Source organism: Xenopus laevis, chromosome 1S (assembly GCF_017654675.1).
Source record: "Xenopus laevis strain J_2021 chromosome 1S, Xenopus_laevis_v10.1, whole genome shotgun sequence".
Lineage (NCBI taxonomy): Eukaryota > Metazoa > Chordata > Amphibia > Anura > Pipidae > Xenopus > Xenopus laevis.
In genome coordinates, this window is record NC_054372.1 from 177,484,233 (window position 1) to 177,509,907 (window position 25,675).

The window sequence follows — 25,675 nt, forward strand, 5'->3', positions numbered from 1 at the left end:
TTGTGTACAGGACCCAAAGAAAGTCTAGAAAGCAGAGAGATATTGATGAGACCGGTTTAAGACGCCATTTGGATGAGGACCAAACTGGCATATTTGTAGGCCCATTGTGATTTTTATCCAAGGCCCGAGGCAAACGATTAGATAGTTCTGAGTTGATCCACCATATATCTCAACGTGCTTTACAGTTTATCTCTTCATGGCACTGTACTTCAGTTCCTGTTCTAAATATGATTGGATCCAACAAGTATACACAGTCTACAGCCATACAAATAACAATACACCCCAGACAACAGGCACATGTTATATACTGAACACAGAATTATATAAACTTAGCTGCACAAAATATTAAAGGAGCCACACAAACTCTATATAAGATGCAGATGGGGAGCTTAGCCCAATTATTGTAAAATAATTTTTGGGGGAAGGAGGTGAACCCTGAATCATTGATAAACAGGTGGTCAGCACTGTTTGCATGTTATATACAGAGTATATGTGGCTCCTTTAATATTTTGTGCAGCTAAGTAGACATAGTTACATAGGGTTGAAAAAAGACCAAATTGTATATACTCATACACCAACTATAGAGTTTAGTATCACAATAGCCTTGGATATTATGTCTGTCCAAAAAATCATCCAAGTCCCTCTTATAGTCATTAACTGAATCAGCATCACAACATCACCCGGCAGTGCATTCCACAACCTCACTGTCCTGACTGTGAAGAACCCCCTACGTTGCTTCAAATGAAAGTTCTTTTCTTCTAGTCTGAAGGGGTGGCCTCTGGTACGGTGATCCACTTAATTTTATCGGATTTTAGTGGTTTCATAAACCTCGACTAAATTTACAAACTCTGAAACCATGACTGTCATTGAATTTATTAAAAGTTCCAATTAAAAAACGTATGAATGAAAATACTGAAGGAAAAAAAATCCAAATACTAAACGTTCAAGTTTTTCTGACAATTCATACCAAAAACAAAAAAAAAATCTGAAAATATTCTGTTTGGTTTTAAAATGGTCCAATAGGATCAGCTATCCTCCAATTGACTTCTACAGCACCTCGACTTTTACTTGGCAAAGTTTGGTATAAAAATAGGCTTTTGTGGTATATTTTCGAACTTTTTGTAAAACCAGCAAAACCACACATTTTTCGTGATTCACTCTGAATTTTTTAATGTTTTATTTTGCACAGCCTATTTATCTAGTTTTTATTTCCACACTGAACTGTTCCTTTAATACTTTATAGGCCCTTGCCACCAATGTTTTTTTAAACAATATTCTTTGGGGCCCCATTTTTTTTTAACTTGTAAAGCTCCCCATAGACGCGACGATTCTTCTTGCCGAACGACCGTTTTTAGGGAAGCCCGACCAATCCTTCAAAATTATCGTGCGTTTAGTGGGATTCGAACGATCGTACGTCTTACGATTTTTCGCCCGAAATCTGTCAGGAAATTGATCGGCCAGGTCAAAAAATCTTTGTCGGTCCCAGTGCAATCTATCTATGTTTGCAGGGACAAGCAGGCAGCTCCCCTTTGTTTTCCTGGCAAATTGGTCTTTTTAGTTGATGGTCAATTCATACGATCGTTCTGAGAAGATCGTGGTCTCACGATGATGATCTGATCTTTTAAAAAACCTCAACATCTATGGCCAGCTTAAGGGGGCCTTGGCGCCAATGTTTTTTCTTTTTAACGTATAGGGGGGCCCTGGTCACCAATATCTTTTTATAACTTGTGTGTGTGTGTGTGTGTGTGTATGTAGGGGAGGTTACCTTTTTTAGCGCTGTGTGGTCTTTTAACTGGGGGGGGGGGGGGCGAAAATGTTGTTGTACAGAGCCCGTGATTTCTAATTGCGGCCCTGAATGGGTCTGATAAATGGTTATTACAAGTAACATCGCTTCCTTTTAATATGTGGAATCAGGTATGTCTGAAAAAAACTTAAATATATTTATTTTTTCATTTTTGAAAGGTCAAACAGTGTTTTTCCCCTTGTCTACCTAAGCCAACTGAATGTGCTCCTGTGAAAATGGGGGGTGGGGCTTATACTTTTCCTGGAATTAAAGGTAAACAGTCCCTCTTGTGCTAAACATGTGTCATGGTACTCAAGGGAAGCTATTTTCTGAATTGAATTAAAACAAGTCATTTGACATGTACTATTAACATGCAATTCAGAGCAGTTTCTATGCACAGTTTGTCTTCTAGATCTGGTCTACCTAGGAAACATACTTTACATAGTACACTGCATAGATGCACTTATTTGTCATGCACTTATTTCATAGTTGCACCTTACGCAGAATCCAATTAAAATCAAGAGACAAGGTCTACAATTTGGGTAAAGGGTGTGAAAATCAGAAAAGACAGTAAAAACATTTGATCAGCAACAAGTAACAGAACCATTATGACGATCGAAAACAAAAACTCTATTGCAATATGTTTAGAACCTTTACAAAAGATGTCTCTTTAAAACTCAGCTTGAGACATCCTTAACACAGAAATTACTATGTGAGTGATTTAGAAAAGTCATTTGTTTGATTCATTTGTGAGTCAGCAGGAGAAGCAGCTCATAATTAATGCCCTGTATGAACAAGGATTACTGGGAGTCTTTCATGGCAGGCTTACACTGATCAACAGACTTTGGATAATAACAGTTCAACAGTTGGAAAACTATTGTGTCTCTCCAAAATGCAAACGCTGACTGCACAGAACAGTAGAACAGACTGCAATTAAAAGGGTTGTTCACCTTTAAATGAACTTTTAGTATGATAAAGATGGTGAAATTCTGAGACAACTTGCAATTGGTTTCATTTTTTAATATTTTGAGTTATTTAGTTTCTTATTCAGAAGCTCTCCAGTTTGCAGTTTCAGACATCTGGTTGCTATGGTCCTAATTACCCTAGTAACCAAGCATTGCATAAAATAGGAGAATGGAATATGAATAGGAGAGGGGCTGAATAGAAAGAGGAGTAAAAAAAAGTAGCAATAACAATAGCTTTGTAGCCTTAGAGAGCATTTCTTTTAGATGGGGTCAGTGACCCCCCATTTGAAAGATGGAAAGAGTCAGAAGAAAAAGGTGAATAATTCAAAAACGATAAAGAAAAAATGAAGACCACTTGAAAGGTTGCTTAGAATTAGCCATTCTATAACGTACTAAAAGCTAACTTAAAAGTGAACCACCCCTTTAAGTAAGATCCATAAATGTGAAATATGCTGAGCACAAAAAACAGGTTTTGTGCAAAAACAACAACAAAAACTTTAAATATAATTAATTATAATGCCTATGACTAGTCTCATTTTAAATGTAAACAGATATGAATCCTGTCAACCACAATGCTTGGGAGCTAGGGTTTTCCAGGTTGCCCTTCTCCTATCTGCACCTCACTTTTCAATAAAGCAAAAAGCAACAGAAGCAGGTAGGAGGGTAGGATATTAACAGAAGTGGAATGTCCTGCCAACTTCTATAAAACCAGAGGAAACAGATCAGGTCATTTTTTTTTTTTTTTTTAAATCCCGGGCTACGTCCTTTTAACTCCACTCGGACACTGCCTAAAATAATTGTTTTGCCCCCAATAAGGATTCATTATCTCTTAGTTTGGATCAAGCATAAGGTACTACCTTTTTATTAGAGAGAAAAAGGAAATGTTTTACAAATTAAATTAAAATTGGGTCTATATTCTCTCTCCATGAATATCTTGTAAATTATATCCTTATAAACGGTGAGTTCTGATGTCATTTCTGTCACATGACTCACTGAAACTTGTGTATTATAATAAATAAAGTACCCCCAGTTGCAAAATATGAGGATATTAGAAGTTACCTTAGAGTTCCATGACCTGTATATATGAAACTCCTCGGTAAGTTATAATATCCTTATATTTTACAAAAAGGGGTACTTTATTCCCTATTTATCTCTATATATTTTTTGACCACACCCATTTTTGTAGACACTAATTACCATGTTCATTTTACAAAATTTGGCATGTTATTAAAGTTTGAACACTTTTCTGTAGTTTTTATGTGTTATTTCAGTTTTGCTAATGAAGGTGAATTGCCCTTTAAGATGAGTCTTAGTTCTTCCAAGTGATCTGTTTATCTAAAACTGTTACAAAAGTATCTAAGTATCTATTGTGGGCTCTCTGCCAAAATCCAATTGTTCGTTAGAAACTTTGTATATTTTTATGGCTGTTCAGTGCAGGAGCTCAAAGAGAAAGTCGGGACATTTCAGAAACAAACCCAGGCCTGCGGGTTGAACTGTCAAAACAGGACAGTTGGGAGGTATGAGATAGATATATAGGTTACATATGCAATAACACTTTTCTACTTACAAAAATCCTGGTGTTGCTGGTCTTTTTTTATTTTTATATACTGATCTTACCGAGCACCCGGGTAAAGGACTTGGAACGGAGTGCTGTCACTACAACAAGATGGCTATATGGCTATATATATATATATATATATATATATATATATATATATATATATATATATATATATATATATATATATATATATATATATATATATATATATATATATATTGCCATATAGCCAGTCGTAGGATGCAGACACTCATGTCAGAAATCTGAAGTATGCCTAGGTGCAGTTATTAGCAGAACATAGTTAAAGGAACAGAAGAGATTTCACACTCACAGGACTTTTGAGTACAAAATCAAGTGAGATTTATTAAAGCAGAAACTGACGTTTCAACTGGACACAAAGCCTTTAAAAAACATGAGTTTCTGCTACAATAAATCTCACTTGATTTTGCAATAAAAGATTACCAATATCCAGTGCAGGCTGAATCTCCTTCCACAGGCAGGTAGGGTGTGGGAGGGTCGGGTGTCTATGGGCTGAATCAGACATGGCCTAATGCAGTGGGGGGCGGTGTGAATGCACCTTCAAGTCTTAGGGGAAGTTAACAGAAGAGTGGGTAGGTAAAATGATATATTATCACTCACACATGGTATTGCTCATTAATTTAAACTCAGACTTTCCAATAGGTGGTCACTAACCCCATCTAAAAACAGATGCTCTGTAAGGCTACACAATGTAGTTAGTGCTATTTTTATTACTCATCGTTTTAATCCATATTCCAATCACATTTTCAAATCAGTGCATGGTTGCTGGGGTAATTTGGACCACATCAACCAGATTGCTGAAATTGCAAACTGGAGAGCCGCTGAATAAAAAGCTAAATAACTCAAAAATCATATACAATAAAAATTGAAAACAAATTTGCAAATTATTTTGCATCACTATCTATGTTGTACTAAAAGTGAACTCAAAGGTGAACAACCCCTATAAGTAATAAGCACTGAGTTGCTAATGGTACAAGATGGAGAGAGTGTAAGTGTGTGTGTGGGTGGTTGTGTAATGTATGAGCTACAAACAACGCTGGAACATACAAGGAAGAAGTATATACAGACAGTGAGGAAGAGATATATGAGCCAAAGGAGAGGTCAAAAGAGGAGAATTTGAAGTTTTTACACAACAGTGAACAGTAATTAACATATTTTATGCATAATAATGTGAGCACATTTCTGGAGGAATATAAAATATGTACACCTTAGCAATAAGCAAACAAGTTAGAGTCAGTTTCTTTTGTTACTTTCCTGCTACACTTTGATACATTATACAGGTAGGGGACCTGTTATCCAGAATGTTCGGGACCTGGGGTTTTCCGGATAACGGATCTTTTTTGGGTCTTCATGCCTTAAATCTACTAGAAATTCATTTATACATTAAATAAACCCAATAGACTGGTGTTGCTTTCAATAAGGATTAATTATATCTTAGTTTGGATCAAGTACAAGGTACTGCTTTATTATTACAGAGAAAAAGGAAATCATTTTAAAAAATTTGGATTATTTGGATAACATGGAGTCTATGGGAGACAGCTCTTCCGTAATTCGGAGCTTTCTGGATATCGGGTTTCCGGATAAGGGATCCTATACCTGTAATACATTATAATCATTACATGGTTATTTATCACTTGTGACCGATAAATTCTGAATTATTTATACAGCCTCCACAACATATTTTATTTGCGGAAGAAAGCACCTCAGGGCTATTTCACAGATGGTGGCTGTTTCGACAATCAAAGCCACCCCCCCCCCACGTTGAGTGACAATTCATTCGGCTATAGGATATACAATATGTGGTTTATCAGGCCACCAACAAGGAGGTCCTACATGCAAATGATTTAGCTCATTTGTTTGTTTAAAGTGATTCTGTCATGATTATAATGATGTACCTTTCTATTTCTAAATTACACTGTTTACAATTAATTAATTCATGCTACCATTTAAAATTTTATTCTTGAACCAACAAATGTATTTAACCTTAGCTGTAAGACTGGTGTGTAGGCTAGAGTCCTGTATCGGGTCGGGTACCCGCGGAATACCCGCAAAGTGGTCGGGTTTCAGGGAAAAACATCCCTGATTCCTTGGCAATTGGCAGGTAACCCGGCTGGGTACCCAACAAAGGTGCGGGCATTTTTTGGGAAGATTCGGCACCCAAGTGACATCACTTCCGGTTTTGTGTGTCCCCCGGGTCGGAAGGTTAGTTGGCCTATTCTGGGTCTGGGAACATGTGGTCAAACTGCGGGTTGCAGGTACGGATCGGATACGGGTTTCAAAAAATGGACCCACACAGGACTCTAGTGTAGGCAGCCATCTCAGGTCATTGTGCTTTCAGAAAGAGCCATCAGTGGAACTGCTTTCAAATTGAAATAGGAGGAGTCATGATGGGTCTTATCAGGGAGCTGTTATTTGTTTACCTTACCATTGTTCTGCTGACTGGCTGCGGGGGGGGGGGGGAAATCACTCCAAGACTTCGGGCGACTTCGGAAAACGAATTGCCGCGTGTGATTAGCGCTGGCGATTTTTCATTTTAGCCAGCGCAGAGTGAGGGAAGGCGTTCAGGGAGATTGGTCGCCGCAAAGTCGAGGCGATTAGTTGCCAGGCAACTAAATCTCCCTGAATCGCCCAGTGTGCCCTTACCCTAAAGAATAACTGAAGTCTATCAGAGCACAAATCACATGGCTTAGGGCATCACTAGCAACATGTTGTGACCCATATCAAATGTAAAATTTAAAAATCTGTTTTGAAAAAAGGATTTTGGTGGCGCAGTGCTGTGAAGTGATGCATTTTGAAGAAGAAAAATGTTTAGCTGGGATAGAATCCCTTTAAAAAGAGCTGTTATTTGTTTACCTTCCCATTGTTCTGCTTAATGCCTGCCGGGGGGGGGGATAATCACTCCAATTTTCAGTGCAGCAGTAAAGAATGACTAAAGTCTATCAGAGCACAAATCACATGGCTTAGGGCACCTGGGAACTAGCAACATGTTGTGACCCATATCAAATGTAAAATTTAAAAATCTGTTTTGAAAAAAAGATTTTGGTAGAGCAGTGCTATGAACTGATGCATTTTGAAGTAGAATAATGTTTTCACGTGACAGAATCCCTTTAAAAAGAGAAAGAAAAACACAGATCACAGGGAACTAAAACAGCAGCCCAGTGACTCACTTTATGCTTGCCATACAAGCAGATAGATATTCATCTGATTTGACCAAATAAGTGGTGGGTCGAAGTCAGTCGATTTGGACATAAACAAAATTGAATATCTGCTATTAATCAGTTTGCTGTACTTATTTTCTAGGGATACTTAGGTTATGGACACACAGACTGAAGGCTCTGGCTATTGCAGCCTGCATATTTTTGCAGGCTGAGAGAAGCAGAACTGCTCAGTGTCCGTGCTCCATTGATTTGAATCTGATCACCCTGTGTGTGCATACACTCAACAGAGCTGAAGCTGAGGTTGTCCCGGAGACATCTCCTCTCACGTTTTTTGGCTGACCTCAGCTTATGCTCCGCTGTGTGTGTGAATGCACACTGGCTGATCAGTTTCAAATCAATGGAGCAGGGGAATGGAGCAGATTTGCTTCTCTCAGCCTATGAAAATACGCAGGCTGACAACAGCTGAAGCCTTCAGCCTGTGCCCATAGTCTTATAGCTGTGCCTCTGGCTGCAGGCTGTATAGTTTAAAAGGGATAGTTTAACTTTAAGTAACAATCACATTTATCTAGAGGTCACAATTAGCGAGAATTAAGGATATTCAAAATAAGCATTTCCACTGAAAATGAACAGACATCTCTTGTACTATGATTATTGCAACAAACATCTAAAAAAGTAAATTTATTATTTTTCGTTTTTTTATATTATACGGAAATCAGTCATCCAGAATGCTCAGAATTACGGAAAGGCCATCTCTCATAGACTCCATTTTATCCAAATTACCTTTTTCTCTGTAATAATAAAACAGTACCTTGTATTTGATCCAAACTAAGATATAAGTAATCCTTGTCAGGAGCAGAACCAGCATATTGAGTTTATTTAATGTTCACTTGATTTTCTAGTAGACTTATGGTATGAAGATACAAATTACAGAAAGATCCGTTATCCGGGTGCCGAGCATTCTGGATAACAGGTCCCATACTTGTACTATGCATGGATATTCATTGCACTTCACCTTCACTATGATTCATATAAAGTGCTACACGTATGAGATCAATTATCCAGAAACCCATTATCCAGATAGCTCTAAAGGCTGTCAATCAAATTCCATTTTATTTAAATTTTAAAAAATATTTTCCTTTTTCCCTGTAATAATAAAACAATATCTTGTACACGATCCAAACTAAGATATACACCAGTTTTGTTCAGAATAATACCAGTGTGTTTAAAAAAGTGAATAAAGGTAAAAATCCTTATAACAGTTTTTTATTTCCATACACGCAAATGAATTGGGAGCACACTCTATTCCAAATCAAATTTGTGTTATTCCTTTACAGAAAGTGAAGAAAAGGGAATATTAGGCTGTTCCAAAAAAAGCAGTGTCTGCATTCTTCTTTACAAACTCAAACATTCACTGTATAAACTGAAACATGTTTCAAGATTTTGCTTTTCTTTCAATCACTGAACTAATATTTAGTTGTATAAACAGTGTTTGTGAGAACTGCTGCACATCTGTGTTACATGGAGTCCACCAACTTCTGGAACCTGTTACATTACACAATTCTTCTGCATTTCTTGTTTTTGCTTCAGAAACAGCATTTTTGATTTCATCCCACAAGTTTTCTATTGGATTAAGGTCCGGGGGATTGGGATGGTCACTCCATAATGTCAATCTTGTTGGTCTGGAACCAAGATGTTGCTCATTTACTGGTGTGTTTGGGGTCGTTGCCTTGTTGAAATTCCCATTTCAAGGGCATTTCCTCTTCAAGTATTTTGATGTATTGAAACTGATCCATGAACCTTGGTATGTGATAAATAGGCCCAAATAGGAGAAACATCCCAATATCATGATGCTTGTGCCACTGGCTTCACTCTGTACTGTGACTTGAATTCAGTGTTTGGGACTCGTCTGACAAACTGTCTGCAGCCCCTAGACCCAAAAAGAACAATCTTGTTGCATCAGTCCACAAATGGTTGGGCCATTTCTCTTTAGGCCAGTCAGTGTGTTCTTTTGCAAAATGTAAGCTCTTCAGCACGTTTTTTTTTTTCAACAATGGGACTTTGCAGGGTCTTCTTGCTGATAGCTTGGCTTCACACAGGGTCTAATTGTAACAGTATCACAGGGAACATTACAACTTCTTTCATCTTCCTGGAACTGATCATTGGCTTTGCCATTTTGGTTATTCTTCTATCCATTCCAATGGAAGTTTTCCATTTTCTTCTATGTCCATTTTAAAGCATCTGAGATCATTTTAGCTGAGCAGCCTATCATTTTCTGCACTTCTTTATGTTTCCCCCTCTCCAATCAACATTTTAATCAAGATACTCATTTTACTCAAAGAGAAATGCACTATAACCAGCAGCACAACATTTGCTCCTTATTAAATAAGGGCTGTAATTGACACCTGTTTTTTCACAGAATGAATGAGCTCACTAATTGAACTCCACACTGCTATTATTTGGAACAAGCTAGCTATTATTATTTTGAACACTGCGGTTATTTGGAACAAGCCTCAATTAATGATCCAGTTACACAGAATCAGCTGCATGTCATGACTGTTGGGTCTGTTGGTTTTCTATTACTCTACTACAACTACTAGTAAATTATTTGCCATGTAGAAATATTTCTATTAAAAACAGTGATTGATCAGGTTAGTGATGTCCGACTGCTATTATTCTGAACACAACTGTAATTAATAATTAATGGAAACTAAACCAGTCTTTTGGGTTTATTTAATGTTTACATAATTTTCTAGTAGACTTAAGATGTAATTATATATAAATTATGGAAAGACCCTTTATCCAGAAAGCCTGAACATTCTGGATAGCAGGTCCCACACCTGTACTAATAATAAAGTAACATGTCCAAGCCCATAAAGTTGACAAAGATAAATCTCAGGCCCCTTTAGAATCAAAATGCCATTCAATAACAATTTTATGCTAAATTATATTTTTTGTATTCACATTCTAACAAAAAAAACTGTGACCAGCCCAATAGAAAGCAAGACAACTGCATTTCCATTCTGACAATCAACGATCACCCAAGCATGACAATCAAGTATTACAAAATGTGAAACAACTAACCTAATATGAACCAAATCCATATCTCAGTGTTGGTATATTCCATACGGAAATGTTACACTGCCGGCTCATTAAACTGAACATGAAGCAGTCATAAACAGAGAGGAGCCGGTATACTATTCACATCCACCCCAGTAATTCAGACACACACCACTGTCACTTGAGCTAAGAGCTTGTTCAATAATTGTATTTTAGGACAAGGACAAGGAAACCCAGATTCATAGGGACAGATTCAATATGATAGGCTTCTCCCCAGTGAATCCAATCACATTTTTCCCAGGGCCAGCCAAGTGGGGTAAAAATGACCAGACCCGAAAGGTAAATACTTATAGGCACATTTATTAAAAGTCGAATTTCAAATAAAATCATGTGAGTTTTTTTTTAATTCTATTAAATTGGAATATACTCGAAATTTGACTGGGGGGCTATTTAATAAAAAAACCGAATAAGTAAAACTCAGACAAATATTACCGACCAGAAACTCAAATTGAATTAGACTAAATTGGAATCCGAAATAAACTCGAATGTCAGGAAGGCTACTAACCGCATAAAAATCACTGGACCTCTCCCATTGACTTATACATGAACTCCGCAGATTTTAGGTAGCGAATAGTCAAATTTGAATTTTTAGAGGGCCAGGGTTTAATAAATCTCGAGAATCGCGTTTGGATAATTCACAATTTGAGTTTTTGATCATAAAATAAAAATTGGAAAATTCTAATTTGAATTATCAATTTGACCCATAATAAATCTGCCCCTTACTGTGTACAAGTCTAAGGGGGTTATTTACGTCTCCGAATGCAAAAATCAAGAATTTGCGATTTTTTTTTAATAAAATCTGAATTTATTAAACGCAGAGGATGGAAAAGTCTGAATCAGAAAATCCGGCATCTCAGACCTTGTCGCGGTTGCATATAAGTCAATGGGAGAAGTCAAAGATTTTTTGATGTGTGCTGGGTTTCATGCAATACTCCAAAGTTTTCGGGCAAAAATCAGAGTTTTCAGGGGTGAAAAATCTGATGAAAAATCTGAAAAAAAACTTGAAAATTGTTTTTCCCCTTGCAATTTTCAGGAAAATATAACAAATAAGCACAAAAAACCAGAGTGTCGTTTGTAGCAGAAAATAGAGATAAATTCAGACTTTGATAAATAACCCCCTAAGTGTGAAGTGGCGCTGCAGTCATTTTTTTCCCTGGGGTCATTGCATTTTTTTTCCAAAATGGAAGACAAGCCTGGGTACAACATATCTATTGAGTTATATATTAGGACGCCCCACCCCGGTGAATCTGGGTGTCCTTGTCCTGTGGTGTGGTGTGATTTATGTCATGTGATGTGAATGTGGAAAAATCTCTGTGGGGAAAACAAAGAGAAAATTTAGATGGAGAATTCTGGAACATGTGGGTGATCTGAAGCACAAAAGAAACACATCAGTAGCCATCGACATCGAAATGAGACACACAGTGGTAACACTGCAGTAATGAAGTTCACAGCCGTGGAGCACATAAGGATAGGAGACATTGATAGAAAATTACTTCAGTCAGAAGCAAAATGGATTTACTGGTTAAAGGACAAGGAAAGTCTAGAATAGAATAAGGCTAGAAATGCTGTATTTTGTATATTAAACATAAGCATGAATTTATTGCACCACAAGCCTAATCAAACAAATGATTTGTGCACATGCTCAGTGTGGTCTGGGCTGCTTAGGGATCATAATATATTTTCAAAAGAGCACTAGTCAAATAATATCTGCCAGAAGCCGATACAGCAAGACTGATTAATAATCAGAATATACAGACTGCACTGGGTCCTGTGTTGTCATGTCATCTAATGTGGATTTTATAGTTTTTGTATTGTTTAAAGGACATGTAAATCCCCCATAAAAATGTAATCAGTGAACGGCATCTTTGAAATCTTTAGATTACTGCCACTCTGGTTGTTAGAAGGTTAACAGTAAGGATGTATGATCCCACTCACTCATGCACTCGTGCATAATCCTGCTCACTCGTGCATAATCCCGCTCACTCATATATAATCCTGGACACTCATGCATAATCCCACTCACTCCCACTCAATCATGTATAATCCGGCATCATCCTGGTCACTCATACATAATCCATAACACACGAGTGGGATTATGCATATGAGTGAGTGGGTTTATGCATATGAGTGAGTGGGATTATGCATATGAGTGAGTGGGATTACATGTAGGAGTGAGTAGGATTACACATACTTGCTAATAAAGAACACGCTGCCAACAAAACACAACACAACAATTCCGTGCACTCTTCCTCATACCTGGAAGCAGTGTTGGACCGTGTCCCTAAAACACATACAATTCGTATCCTAATTTGTCTGATCTGAACTGGTTAGCTGGAAGTACATTGGCATTACATGATCTATGTGTGATGTAGCCAGTGTTACTTCAATAGTGATGTAAATAGTGTTATTGTTTAATACTAACCTGCGGATCCAGGTCATACACCCTGTATTACTTTTTGGGACTATATAATTTTTTTGTTTTCTGTCCTTGTCCTTTATAGAACAAGACTTTCATAATGTACCAAGGCATTAAAAGCTATAAAGCTGCAGGATAAACCGATATAGACATTACTTTAACAGCACTTGCACAATGTTGATATTCTTAGTACAAGGCTTAGTAAATAAAACATTAGAGTGAATCATTCAGTGCTCCCTTCCCAACGAGAGCTGTGGTCATGTATCTAGCAAATATGTATATTGCCCTGTTCTTCTAGATCTGAGCAGGTCTGCCTGAAGCAAGTCTGGTGTGCAAATAACCACCCAAGTGTATAAGTGTCCCAGTTTTGCCTTCTTGGAAACCGTTAAAATATTATTTATTGATAAGGTATAACTGCTCCCTATTGAATTCCTTCTTGCAGATTCAAGGTTTATAAACATTGGTACCTGCAGGAAAAAGATGTGGGAGTGAGTCGGTTTCTAAAGGGGAAGAATAATAATCAAAGAGGGCAGTTATGAAAAAGCCATGACATTTTGAACAATAATTGTAGCAGGAATTAATGGGGACAAAAGGGTCGCCTAGAATCCACATAGCTTTATTACAGCCTTTTATTCCGCTTTTGTAGAATGAATGGGATCTATGGATGCCTTAATAAATATAGCTTGAAGCTCAACAATAAAGCTGGACACACTGCAGTTTTGTGATATTATAAAGATACACATACTTGGACTGCTTTGTGGAAATATGTCTGTTATTCCTGCCTACGTTGCTGCCGAGGGAACGTTATTCCAGATGCTGAACCATACATAACGGAGTGTTTAAAAACAAGAAAAGTTCTCCAAAATCACAATATTATATTAAAAATATATGCTCTTTATGCAAAAATCATGTTAAAAAATAGGCATACAGACTAGGGATGCACCGAATCCACTATTTTGGATTCTGCCGAACCCCGAATCCTTTGCGAAAGATTCGGCCGAATAGAGAACCGAATCCGAACCCTAATTTGCATATGCAAATTAGGGGTGGGAAGGGGAAACATTTTTTACTTCCTTGTTTTGTGACAAAAAGTCACAAAATTTCCCTCCCTGTCCCTAATTAACATATGCAAATTAGGATTCAGATTCGGTTCGGGCAGAAGAATTCAGCCGCATCCAAATCCTGCTGAAAAAGACGGAATTCTGGCCGAATACTGAACCAAATCCTGGATTCAGTGCATCCCTAATACAGACCACATGGTATTCCGCCTTATGCGTTTCCTACCCCCTGGTACTTATTCATATATAGAGTATATTTTTAATATAGTTTTGAGATAACTTTTCTTTTTTTTGATGTCTATACCATTTGGAACTGGGGGCTTTATCCCTTTTGGACAGGCCCTGTAGAGATTCGCATCCCATAATATATATATTTTTTCTATATAACCGAGTGTTTGCCCAAGTTCCTCTAATGTGCCAACATTGGCCAGGAAACGGCACCCATATGTACACAATTTACCAAAAGGAATTTCAATATCTGTTACAAATTTATGCCACACTTACCCTTGAATTCTGGGGAGAAATGTTGTGTTGTGGACCAAAAAAAAAGTACGGTACACATTTTGATGATTATTTTGCATAATTTGCACTCCTTTAGTAAACTAAAGTGGAATGCATGTCTCTTCCCCTCTGCAATAATTGTCTGTAAGTGGCATTCAGTTGCTCACTTTAAAAGATACAGATGACAGTTGTATACAGTATATTCAATTGATGTGGACATCTTAATACTGAAAAATAACTTGGCAGATTTATATCACGCAGAATTTAAATTGCTTATTAAGAATCTTGATTATTCTGAAACATTCTTAAATTCCCCACAGCCATGAATCACCAGTGACACCTGCTGGCTAGATAAAACACAAATATATCTACACCAAAAAAATGTAAATATATGTGTGTGTGTGTAAATAGTAGGGACGCACTGAATCCACTATTTTGGATTCGGCCGAATCCTTCGCGAAAGATTCTGTCAAACCAAATTTGCATATGCAAATTAGTTGTGGGGATGGAAATCTAGTGACTTTTTGTCACAGAACAAGGAAGTAAAAAATTTTTTCCCTTCCCATTTCTAATTTGCATATGCATATTAGGATTCTGTTCGAATCCGACTGAAAAAGGCTGAATCCTGAACCGAATCCTGGATTCGGTGCATCACTAGTAAATAGGTCAGTTGCCTGTGTGCTGTTTAAAAATGACGAACAAATTTAGAATCAAAACAAAGGCTAATGCCGAGATGTCAGAATTTATTGGGAAAAATCCAACGTTCTCAAGGAAAGTGCAAAGTTGGTGTTTTTTTATATAGATTATATTAAATTTAGATTTTTCACAAGTACTACTACGGAGTTCTATACTTTGTCATTCAATTTACAACAAATGTAGTTTGCTAAATACATTTAGAGAGTGCGCTCCATATATCACTGATACATCTAATAATCAAATTCTAGCCACTACAGAAGTGACCCTCTTGTAATATGTATTGAAGGGCTATTAATGGGTGTGAGTTGGTGCTGCACCATTCTGACTTCACTACCTCAGAGTTATGATGCAGTCTATAGAAAACACTTACTGTGGCGCAACCTTTCTCCAGTAGCGGTCAATTCCATTCTTAAAATACAAGACTGCTAGCCATCTGACGTTCACATCCAGGGAATGATTTGTGAAGATAGTCTGCACAACAAAAAGGAAACAAAAATGATATTTAAGAGGATTTCCTGTTTCAAATGCAACCAATAAAATTCAATTTGCAAACTGTGGCTTCCAATTCTGTCTGAATAGAGTATGTATTTAGTTGTATTTATATTTCAGAGGGCCAGCTATACTGCTGTCTATCATGATAGAATGTACAAGGAATTTATTGAGGGTTTTTCTCATGCGTTATAAGTCTAATCTGATAGCGTTATCTTACTTTAAATAGCAAAATTAGAAGACAGGATGCCATCTGTGTTTGGCTTTATGTTTTACCCACACTCGAATCATAAAACAAGCAATACTTCCGAGGTGGACATTGTGCTTTAAACTCCATCATTCTTAAAGGTGAACTATCGTGAAAATGAAAATTTAATATAAGCGTCATCATACTGAAATAAGAAACTTTTCAAATATAATCATTGAAAAATTCAGAACCGTTTATGAAATAATCAAGTTTATCTTTACTATTCCTCTCTCAGCATCTATTTCTCTTCATTTTGTCTTCATTCAGGAGTTGGGTGTCAGATGAATGATCCAATATGGTCATCTCTGACAGGAGGGGAGAGGGTACAGAGAAGGGCAACTAAGTTGATAAAAGGTATTGAAAATCTTAGCTATGAGGAAAGACTGGCCAAATTGGGGATGTTCACGCTGGAGAAGAGGCGCTTAAGGGGTGATGTGATAACTATGTATAAATATATAAGGGGATCATATAATAATCTCTCTAATGCTTTATTTACCAGTAGGTAAATAAAGCATTAGAGAGATTATGCTTTAGGTCACCCATTCCGATTAGAAGAAAAGAGGTTCCGCCTAAATATTAGGAAGGGGTTTGTTACAGTGAGAGCTGTGAAGATGTGAAATTCTCTCCCTGAATCAGTTGTACAGGCTGATACATTAGATAGCTTTAAGAAGGGGTTGGATGGTGTTTAGCAAGTGAGGGAATACAGGGTTATGGGAAATAGCTCATAGTCCAAGTTGATCCAGGGACTGGTCCGATTGCCATTTTGGAGTCAGGAAGGAATTTGTTCCCCCTCTGAGGCAAATTGGAGAGGCTTCAGATGGGTTTTTTGCCTTCCTCTGGATCAACAGTTAGGCAGATATAATAAAGAAGAAAAAAGAAAAAGAGGTTGAACTTAATGGACGTGTGTCTTTTTTCAACCTTACTTACTATGTTACTATGACTGCAATAATAAATGATCGATGCTTCCCTGAAGGCTATGCAGCAACAGCTCATATTGAAAATAAGCATTGCTTTTATAGCAAACACTAATAACCTCCTGTTCATAATACACAAGATCCCACGTCCCACTAAGTCACATCATGCTACACACTTTGTCATTAAGCTGTGATCACACAACTGCAATCAAAGGCATGGCACTACAGGGATATATTACATTCAGGGTGCCTTCATTTATTACCACTATTAATTTTGCTGTCCCCGTTTACTTTACGACCCGGAGGAGAAATTTCCTGTTGTAGGAGAAGGGCCTGCTAGCTGTATATATGAGTAAGTAGATCTATTAAAGCTTTCCACAGCTATGTATCCAGACATTTGTTTTACAAATGATTACAGGAAATACACAAATGTGTTGGATATGAAAAAGAAGTCAGCTACAGCTGTTCAATTATTTATTGGATGGAAACTAGTCATGCCCAATAACTATTTATGATCTTGAGGCACGTAGAATATGCTAACAGAAGAAGTCATTTTTAAATAAAGGTAGAATGCTAATAGTAAAACCTTTTCTCCATCATATGTGGTGCAAATTAAAGTGGACCTGTCACCCAGACACACAAATCTGTACAATAAAAGTCCTTTTCAAATTAAACATGAAATCCAATTTCTAATTTTTATTACAGCATTCATAGCTGTTGTAAACTCATTTAAACAGCTCAGCTGTCAATCAAATATTGTCTGCCCCTCCTCTATGCCAGTGGCATAGAGGCGGGGCAGACAATTACTTTCACTTTCTATTCAGCACTTCCTAGATGTCACTGCTCTCCCACATTCCCCAGTTCTCTTTACCGTTTAATTGTGTAACCAGGACATGGGGATGGACATCAGGTCCCCCATTCTGGTGCACAAACAAGATTCTGAGATGATTCAAGACTTGCCTTAAAGGAAAACTATACCCCCCAAACAATGTAGGTCTCTATTAAAAGATACTGAGTAAAACACCTCATGTGTAAAACCCTGCTTCATGTAAATGAACCATTATCATAATAATATACTTTTTTAGTAGTATGTGCCATTGGGTAATCATAGATAGAAAATTGCCATTTTAAAAACTAAGGGCCGCCCCCTGAGATCGTAAGATTCACTGTGCACACATACAAACCACATGTAAGGTCACATGAGCCAATTATTATGCCTTTTGCTTCCTCACTTCTTCCTGTTACAGTTAGTGTTGTAGTATTTCTGGTCAGGTGATCTCTGAGGCAGCACAGATAGAGTCACGAAATGGTGGTTCAAGGCAAGAGATGTAAAAGGGCAATATTTATGTAAATATATATTCCAGTTTGGTAAGATTCTTTAATATGTCATTCAATTTGATATAAACTGTTGCTTAAGTATTCATTTTGGGGGTATAGTTTTCCTTTAATAACAGTGTCCCACAAAATGGCTGCTTCCTGCTTGTTATAATTATGAGTTCCCAGACTGAAGGAAACAAGATTCAAATAATTTATATAGTGTAATTAAAGTTCATTTTGCTTGACTAATGTGATAAAATAGGATTTGGAATGGTTTTTTTTGGGTGACGGGTCCCCTTTAACTGGTTGAAATACAATGAAATTCTCCTTCTATGTTTGAGCAAAAAAAGCAATAAGTATGTGTCCTCAAGGCTCATGGAACGGAGGGTGCTTTTCAGTAGACCGCAAAGCAACCCAAACTTCCATTTTCTATGGCTGTCTATTTGGTAGATCACTGAATGTATTTAGTAGGGATGCATGTATATACAAAAATCACACACTCCAGCAATTGTGCTAAATCATTCTTGTGGTTTATTTGAGATCTCAAATAAACCAAAAGAATGATTTAGCACAATTGCTGGAGTGTGTGCCCCAGCCAAACAAAAGAACAATGGGAAGGTAACCAGATAACAGCTCCCTAAAACAACATAACAGCTGCCTCGCAGATCTAAGAACAACACTCAATTGTAAAAACCCATGTCACCCCCCCCCCCAGCAGTTGTTAGGCTGCTGGGGGTGGGAGGGAGGGGGTGATATCACTCCAACTTGCAGTACAGCAGTAAAGAGTGATTGAAGTTTATAAAAGCACAAGTCACATGACTGGGGGCAGCTGGGAAATTGACAATATGTCTAGCCCAATGTCAGATTTCAAAATTGAATATAACAAAATCTGTTGGCTCTTTTGAAAAATGGATCACAGTGCAGAATTCTGCTGGAGCAGCACTATTAACTGATGCGTTTTGAAAAAAAGTCACTGACTAAACTCAGAGTTAGAGAGCTGAAAAAGCAGGAAGTAGTGTTCTGGCTATTATGTATGTATACATTACATTTTTGGCTAACTATATTAGAAAAATCTTTTTATTTTGTACAGCCTATCTACTTAGCCAGTTTTTATTTTTTACACTGAATACACTGAACTGTTCCTTTAAAACAATGCAACTTTATGAGACTTTCTTCCCCCTTCCGTTCCCTAATTTGCGCATGCAAATTAGGGTTCAGACTCGGTTTGGAATTCAGCTAAATCCTTCCTGCAAGATTCAGCTAAATCCTTTCTGTAAGATTTTGGATTTGTCTAAATAGGGATTCGGTGTATTCCGAGTATTTACAAGGTATTCAATGTTCTCATTGTCACTGTGTCATCCCTACTAATAACAATAATTACCCGCACAATGCAATGACCATGCAAAATAAATTCTCACCAAGAGTACAGTATAAAACCCAGGCTGCGTCTCCCACTGTTTGAGCTGTTCCTCGGCTGGTTTCAAGACAGCTGAATCTTGGCTGCTTGCCTGTGTCAACACCTGTAGCACCACGCCGCTGGCACTATTTAGATCCATGAGCAGGTACTATAATATAAAGGACACACTAAACTTTAGTAAATTAAACTGACAAAATACAATTTCATAATACATTTACAGCAGTGATTTAATATGCAGAAACAAAACATAAATGATCAGGAAATGGTTAAAATGATATAGACCGACTATCTGGAAACTTGACATGGGATTTAAGTGCAGAATAAATAACTGTGAGGGTGAGCACTCAGGCATATGTGTAGTACTAGTGAAGGTGCCCTCTTGCATTCTGTGCATGCTTTTTCTTATACTGGTGCTGCTACGGTCAGGATGAAGTAGTAAACAAACGGCATCTACAGTATTTGAAGCTTTTGTGTGTGCTTGGCCCTCTTATATTGGATATACTATACAGTATAAACATCTTTTTGTTTGGCAATTTCTGCTTTAAGTGCACCAAAAGTCCAAGAAACTGTCACAAAGCAGTTTGAGGCAATCCTTGGTGTTTTCTCTTAGCTTTGGAGGAACACAATTCCTCCATTAACTTCCCAGTGCTTTACTAATACATAAGGTGAAAAATGAAACTTTGTTTGAACAGCTCAGCTCATATACATATGCCATGTGTTTCTATCACCTGAAATGTTGACATTCTCTGAATAAAGTTTAAAGGAGTTGTTCACCTTTGAGTTAAAGGAAAACTATACCCCAAAATGAACACTTAAGCAACAGATAGTTTACACCCTTTTACATCTCTTGCCTTGAGTCACCATTTCGTGATGGTCTCTGTGCTGCCTCAGAGATCACCTGACCAGAAATACTGCAGCTCTAACTGTAACAGGAAGAAGCGTGGAAGCAAAAGACAAAACTGTCTGTTAATTGGCTCATGTGACCTAACATGTATCGTTTGTTTGGTATGTTTGTGTGCACCGTGAATCGTGCCATCCCAGGGCCTTATTTTTTAAGATGGCAATTTTCTATTTATGATTACCCAATGGCACATACTACTAGAAAAGTATATTATTATGAAAATGGTTTATTTACATGAAGCAGGATTTTACATCTGAGCTGTTTCATGCAATATATTTTTAAAAAGAGACCTACATTGTTTGGGGGGTATAGTTTTCCTTTAACTTTTAGTATGATGCAGAGATCGATAATATGAGACAATTTGCAATTAGTTTTCATTTTTTATTATTTGTGGTTTTTGAGTTATGTAGCTTTTTTTATTCAGCAGCTCTCCAGTTTGCTATTTTAGCAATCTGGTTGCTAGGGTCCCAGATACCTTAGCAGCCATGTATTGATTTGAATAAGAGACTGGAATATGAATTGGAGATGATCTGAATAGAAAGAAATAGAAAAAAGTAGCAATAACAATAAATGTGTAGCCTTACAGAGCATTTGTTTTTAAATGGGGTCAGTGACCCCCAATTGAAAGCTTGAAAGAGTCAGAAAAAGAAGAAGGCAAATAATTTAAAAACAATGAAAAATAAATACTGAAGACCAATTGAAAAGTTGCTTATAACTGACCATTCTATAACATACTAAATGTTAAATTAAAGATGAACCACAGTGCAGTTGGTTTTAGATAGTTCACCAGAAATAAAGACTATGGAAAAGCTCTGGGTGGGGGGTCATGACTTGGTAATGGTTCTAAAATGATACATTTAGTTGATACATTTGTTATCTTTGTTCCTGCTGAGCAGAATTTCATTAAAGGCAGCTGTTAGAATTGATACAATTGTTGCTAATATTCCACAGACTGCTGAGAAATGTATCAACTTAATGTAGCAAATTGTAACAGTTCAGATGCTCCTGGATCACTGAGCTGCAAGACGAAACACCAGAGACAGAAACATTAAACTTTAATTTTGTTATGAACTTTGCTGTTAGTATTTTGTTGATGTTATGTTACATGTGCTCCTATACTGACACCTAATGGACACTACATGTAATTACAATAACACTTGTTACTGTTCTGTTTGGGTTCCACTAGACTTATGACATAACTTTGTCCCTTACACTGTTTACCTTCACCCTGTCCCTGTGATTTCATTTGAGAGCCTCCCCCTGCTCACCAGTTATTTAAACTACAATCACTGCACTGTATCTACAACCCTGAGAAATGGTCAGAGAAAGATGTTTAGAATGCGTTAGTCCTCATTGGCAATGGGGATAAAATGCTGCACAAGTGCCAACTGAACTGAAGTCTGGGGCTCCAAAACATTAAATACAGAGAACTTGCTTCAAGGGATACTGCCATGGGAAAAAATTTTTTCCCCAAAATGAATTAGTTAATAGTGCTGCTAGAGCAGAATTCTGCACTGAAATCCATTTCTCAAAAGAGCAAACAGATTTTTTTATATTCAATTTTGAATTCTGACAGGGGGCTAGACATTTTGTAAATTTCCCAGCTGCCCCAAGTCATGTGACTTGAGCTCTGATAAACTTCAATCACTCTTTACTGCTGTACTGCAAGTTGGAGTCATATCACCCCCTCCCTTTCCCCCCCCAGCAGCCAAACAAAAGAACAACGAGAAGATAACCAGATAGCAGCTCCCTAACACAAGATAACAGCTGCCTGGTAGATCTAAAAACAGCACTCAATAGTAAAAACCCATTTCCCACTGAGACACATTCAGTTACATTGAGAAGGAAAAACAGCAGCCTGCCAGAAAGCATTTCTCTCCTAAAGTGCCGGCACAAGTCACATGACCAGGGGCAGCTGGGAAATTGATAAAATGTCTAGCCATATGTCAGATTTCAAAATTGAATATAAAAAAAATCTGTTTGCTCTTTTGAGAAATGGATTTCAGTGCAGAATTCTGCTGGAGTAGCACTATTAACTGATGCGTTTTTAAAAAAAAAACATGTTTTCCGATGACAGGATCCCTTTAACTTCTTCCAATCAACATGGAAGTCGGAGATACCATAAAACTCTACAGCCCAGGGTTTAAGAACTTCAAATAACGTATAAAAGCAGTGAAAAACATGACCTACCGGCAAATTTAAAGGACATGGCAACCCAGAAAAATTTTTTGTCTAATAAAAGAAAACACAATAATAAGCAACTTTCCAATATGAATCTATGAAAAAAATGTCAGTGCTTTTAAAGTTATTTGTAAATATAATTGCTTAACTCCCGTTTGTTAGCTTACTAAAAAATTTTGTAAAAGCCACATTGTTTAGTACAATTGTTTAGTACAGTCTGTCAATCCGTTGGTTTTTGTTGCATTGTTTCAAAAGCCAGAGCCACCAGAGCAGAAAGCAATACATATCCAAATAACTTAAAAACCATAGAAAAATGCAATGACTGTATATTGCAAGTGGCTTCGAACTAGCTTTTCTTATGAAAAAATTATTTTTTGGGTTGATGTCCTTTAATGTACATTAATATTTTGGATTTAAGATTTTTTTTTCTAGTGTCAGTAGCACTTTAAAGGAGAACTAAACCCTAAAAATTAACATGGCTAAACATGCCATATTTTATATGCTGAATTATTGCACCAGCCTATTGCACTCAGTGGGCTCTGAGCAGCTGTTGAGAAGCTAAACTTAGGGGTCGTCACTAATTATCAAGCAGAAAATGAGGTTTAGCTGTGATATAAACTGATGCTACAGGGCTGATTATTAAATTCTGATGTTAATTGCACTGGTTTCTGTGCTGCCATGTAGTAATTATCTGTATTAATTACTAATCAGCCTTATATTGTGACATTTCTATTCTATGTGTACTGTATATTGTGAGTGGGTCCCTAAGCTCAGTAAGTGACAGCAGCACAGAGCATGTGCAGTGAATCAGCAGAAAAGAAGATGGGGAGCTACTGGGGCATCTTTGGAGACACAGATCTTTACTGCTAATGGGCTCTGGTTCCCTTGGGCTGGTACAGAAGCACAAAACATCATGTACAACATTTCTAGCTACTTCTTTAGTTAGGCTTTAGTTCTTTAATTAATGAAGTGATATCCATGTTTGTTGCTCAGTGTTGTTTTTTTCCCTCACTTTGCCCAGTTAAGCAGATTATATATACACACAGGGGCACATTTACTTAGGGTCGAATATCGAGGGTTAATTAACCCTCGATATTCAACCATCAAAGTAAAATCCTTCGCCTTCGAATAACGAAGTCAAAGTATTTACCGCCATTCCTTTGATCGAACGTTCGAAGGAAAAATCGTTCGATCGAACGATTAAAACCTTCGAATCGAACGAACCGAATCCAAACCCTAATTTACATATGCAAATTAGGGGTTGGTAAGGAAAAAGTGGAAAAAAATTCTTCTTTTGTGACGAAAAGTCAAGTGATTTCCCTAATTGCCCCTAGTTTACATATGCAAATTAGGATTCGGATTGGCCTGACACAAGGATTCGGCCGAATCCGAATCCTGCTGAAAAAGGCCGAATCCCAAACCGAATTCTGGTGCATCCCTACTTTATAAAGATTTGGCGTCCCGCTAATGTAGGTGTTGGGGTTAATGTTAATAACTCAAGGAAATCTTAGGCACATTTATTGGTGAGACTTATCAGAGGATCTGCCACTGGCTTCACATCACTTTAAGATCAAATAGGAACGTGTTTAGCTGGTAGGGTTGTTGCCACCTGGCCGGTATAAATGATGGTTGATCCCAATGTTATTAATAGGGAAGAAAGATAAATATATAGGAAGGCCGGTATTTTTCTCCAGAAAAGGTGGCAACCCAAGACTAGCTGGGGGTCAGTAATTGTCATTGATATGATATGAGTGATTAGTGAGTGATTAGAGCAAAGTACATGGGGGCAGAAGACTTAGCAGTGACAGGACCAGTAAATAGAAGCTTTTGGGCTCCAGTTATTGATAATAAAGAGACAGACTAGTGGGAGACATTAGAGACAGCGGTTGTTACTTTCTACACTCACAGCTACTGGCCCTTCCCTCACACCAGGGCTTCCTGCTCACTCACAATACCCCACAGTTACAGCTCCTTCACAAATACCTAAATACAAAGCCCACTCCAACTAGACACACAGTGAGTTACAGTTCATTCCCTCTCACACTATAGCACTGTCCCCTCCCTCTATACGAGGTGCCCATGTGCTCCCTGCTGCTCAGCTCCCCCTCAGTCAGTCCGGCCGCTCACTCTCCCCTCACACGGCCGGACAGCCTATAAATCCGCAGCAGGAGCAGGACACAGTGGAGCCAGTATAGCGCCTCATACACCCACACTCTGAGGAGACCAAACTCTTCTCTGAACACTCACCTCCAGCCCTCACTAGTCGCTCAATGTACAGCCAAAGCCGGAAGTATCGCGAGACTTGTCATATCCCACGTGGCCTCAGGCTCCCGGCTGGTGCGGAATTGCCATTCCGAGCGTCGGGGGATGCTGGGAGTTGTCCAGAAACTACTGCGAGTCGCACCTCAACCCCATCAAATACATTACACTGTCAGCCCTGCTAGTCCTTTACTAAACACCCCCAATAGAGTTTCTAGGCAATGTAGAAGCGCATTCTCCTCAGGGAACTACAACTCCCGTTATACATTGGGCTCGTGTCGTCACTGCTCCGCGACCTTAGGCCAGTACCACGCTTGGGTCTAGTAATTGGGACAGAAAAAGTCGAAAGTCAGAGCCGAGAAGAAAACGCGGAGACGCCAGGAAGTCACGAGTCAGGGTAGGTTGTGTAATGGCCCCTTCTCTTTACAGGCAGAGGCCACAGTCAGGTCCGGATTGAGAATTAAAATAGGCCCTGGCATTTCAGGTACACAGAGGCCCAATCAGCCCACATAGAGGCTCAAACAGCCCCCACCAGCCCACTAAATACTGATTTTCTATAGGACCTTATAGCAGCCCCTCTGGCATTTGCCAGAACCCACAGATTGCCAGTCCGGGCCTGGCCACAGTCAACATACTCCTGTCTGGGGTCTTGTGAT

At 38.0% G+C, this 25,675-nt stretch overlaps 1 protein-coding gene across 1 annotated transcript in view; it reads right to left on the reverse strand.

Annotated features, from left to right (window-relative positions):
• Nucleotides 1-25,675, reverse strand: part of ipo11.S (importin 11 S homeolog) — a gene marked incomplete at its 5' end in the record, with an annotated part of 127,265 nt that extends 101,590 nt beyond the window's left edge. The window contains 4 exon segments of the mRNA NM_001091254.1: nucleotides 15,665-15,765; nucleotides 19,680-19,826; nucleotides 25,008-25,464; nucleotides 25,649-25,675. Of these exon segments, the coding sequence (NP_001084723.1) occupies nucleotides 15,665-15,765; nucleotides 19,680-19,817 (239 nt within the window).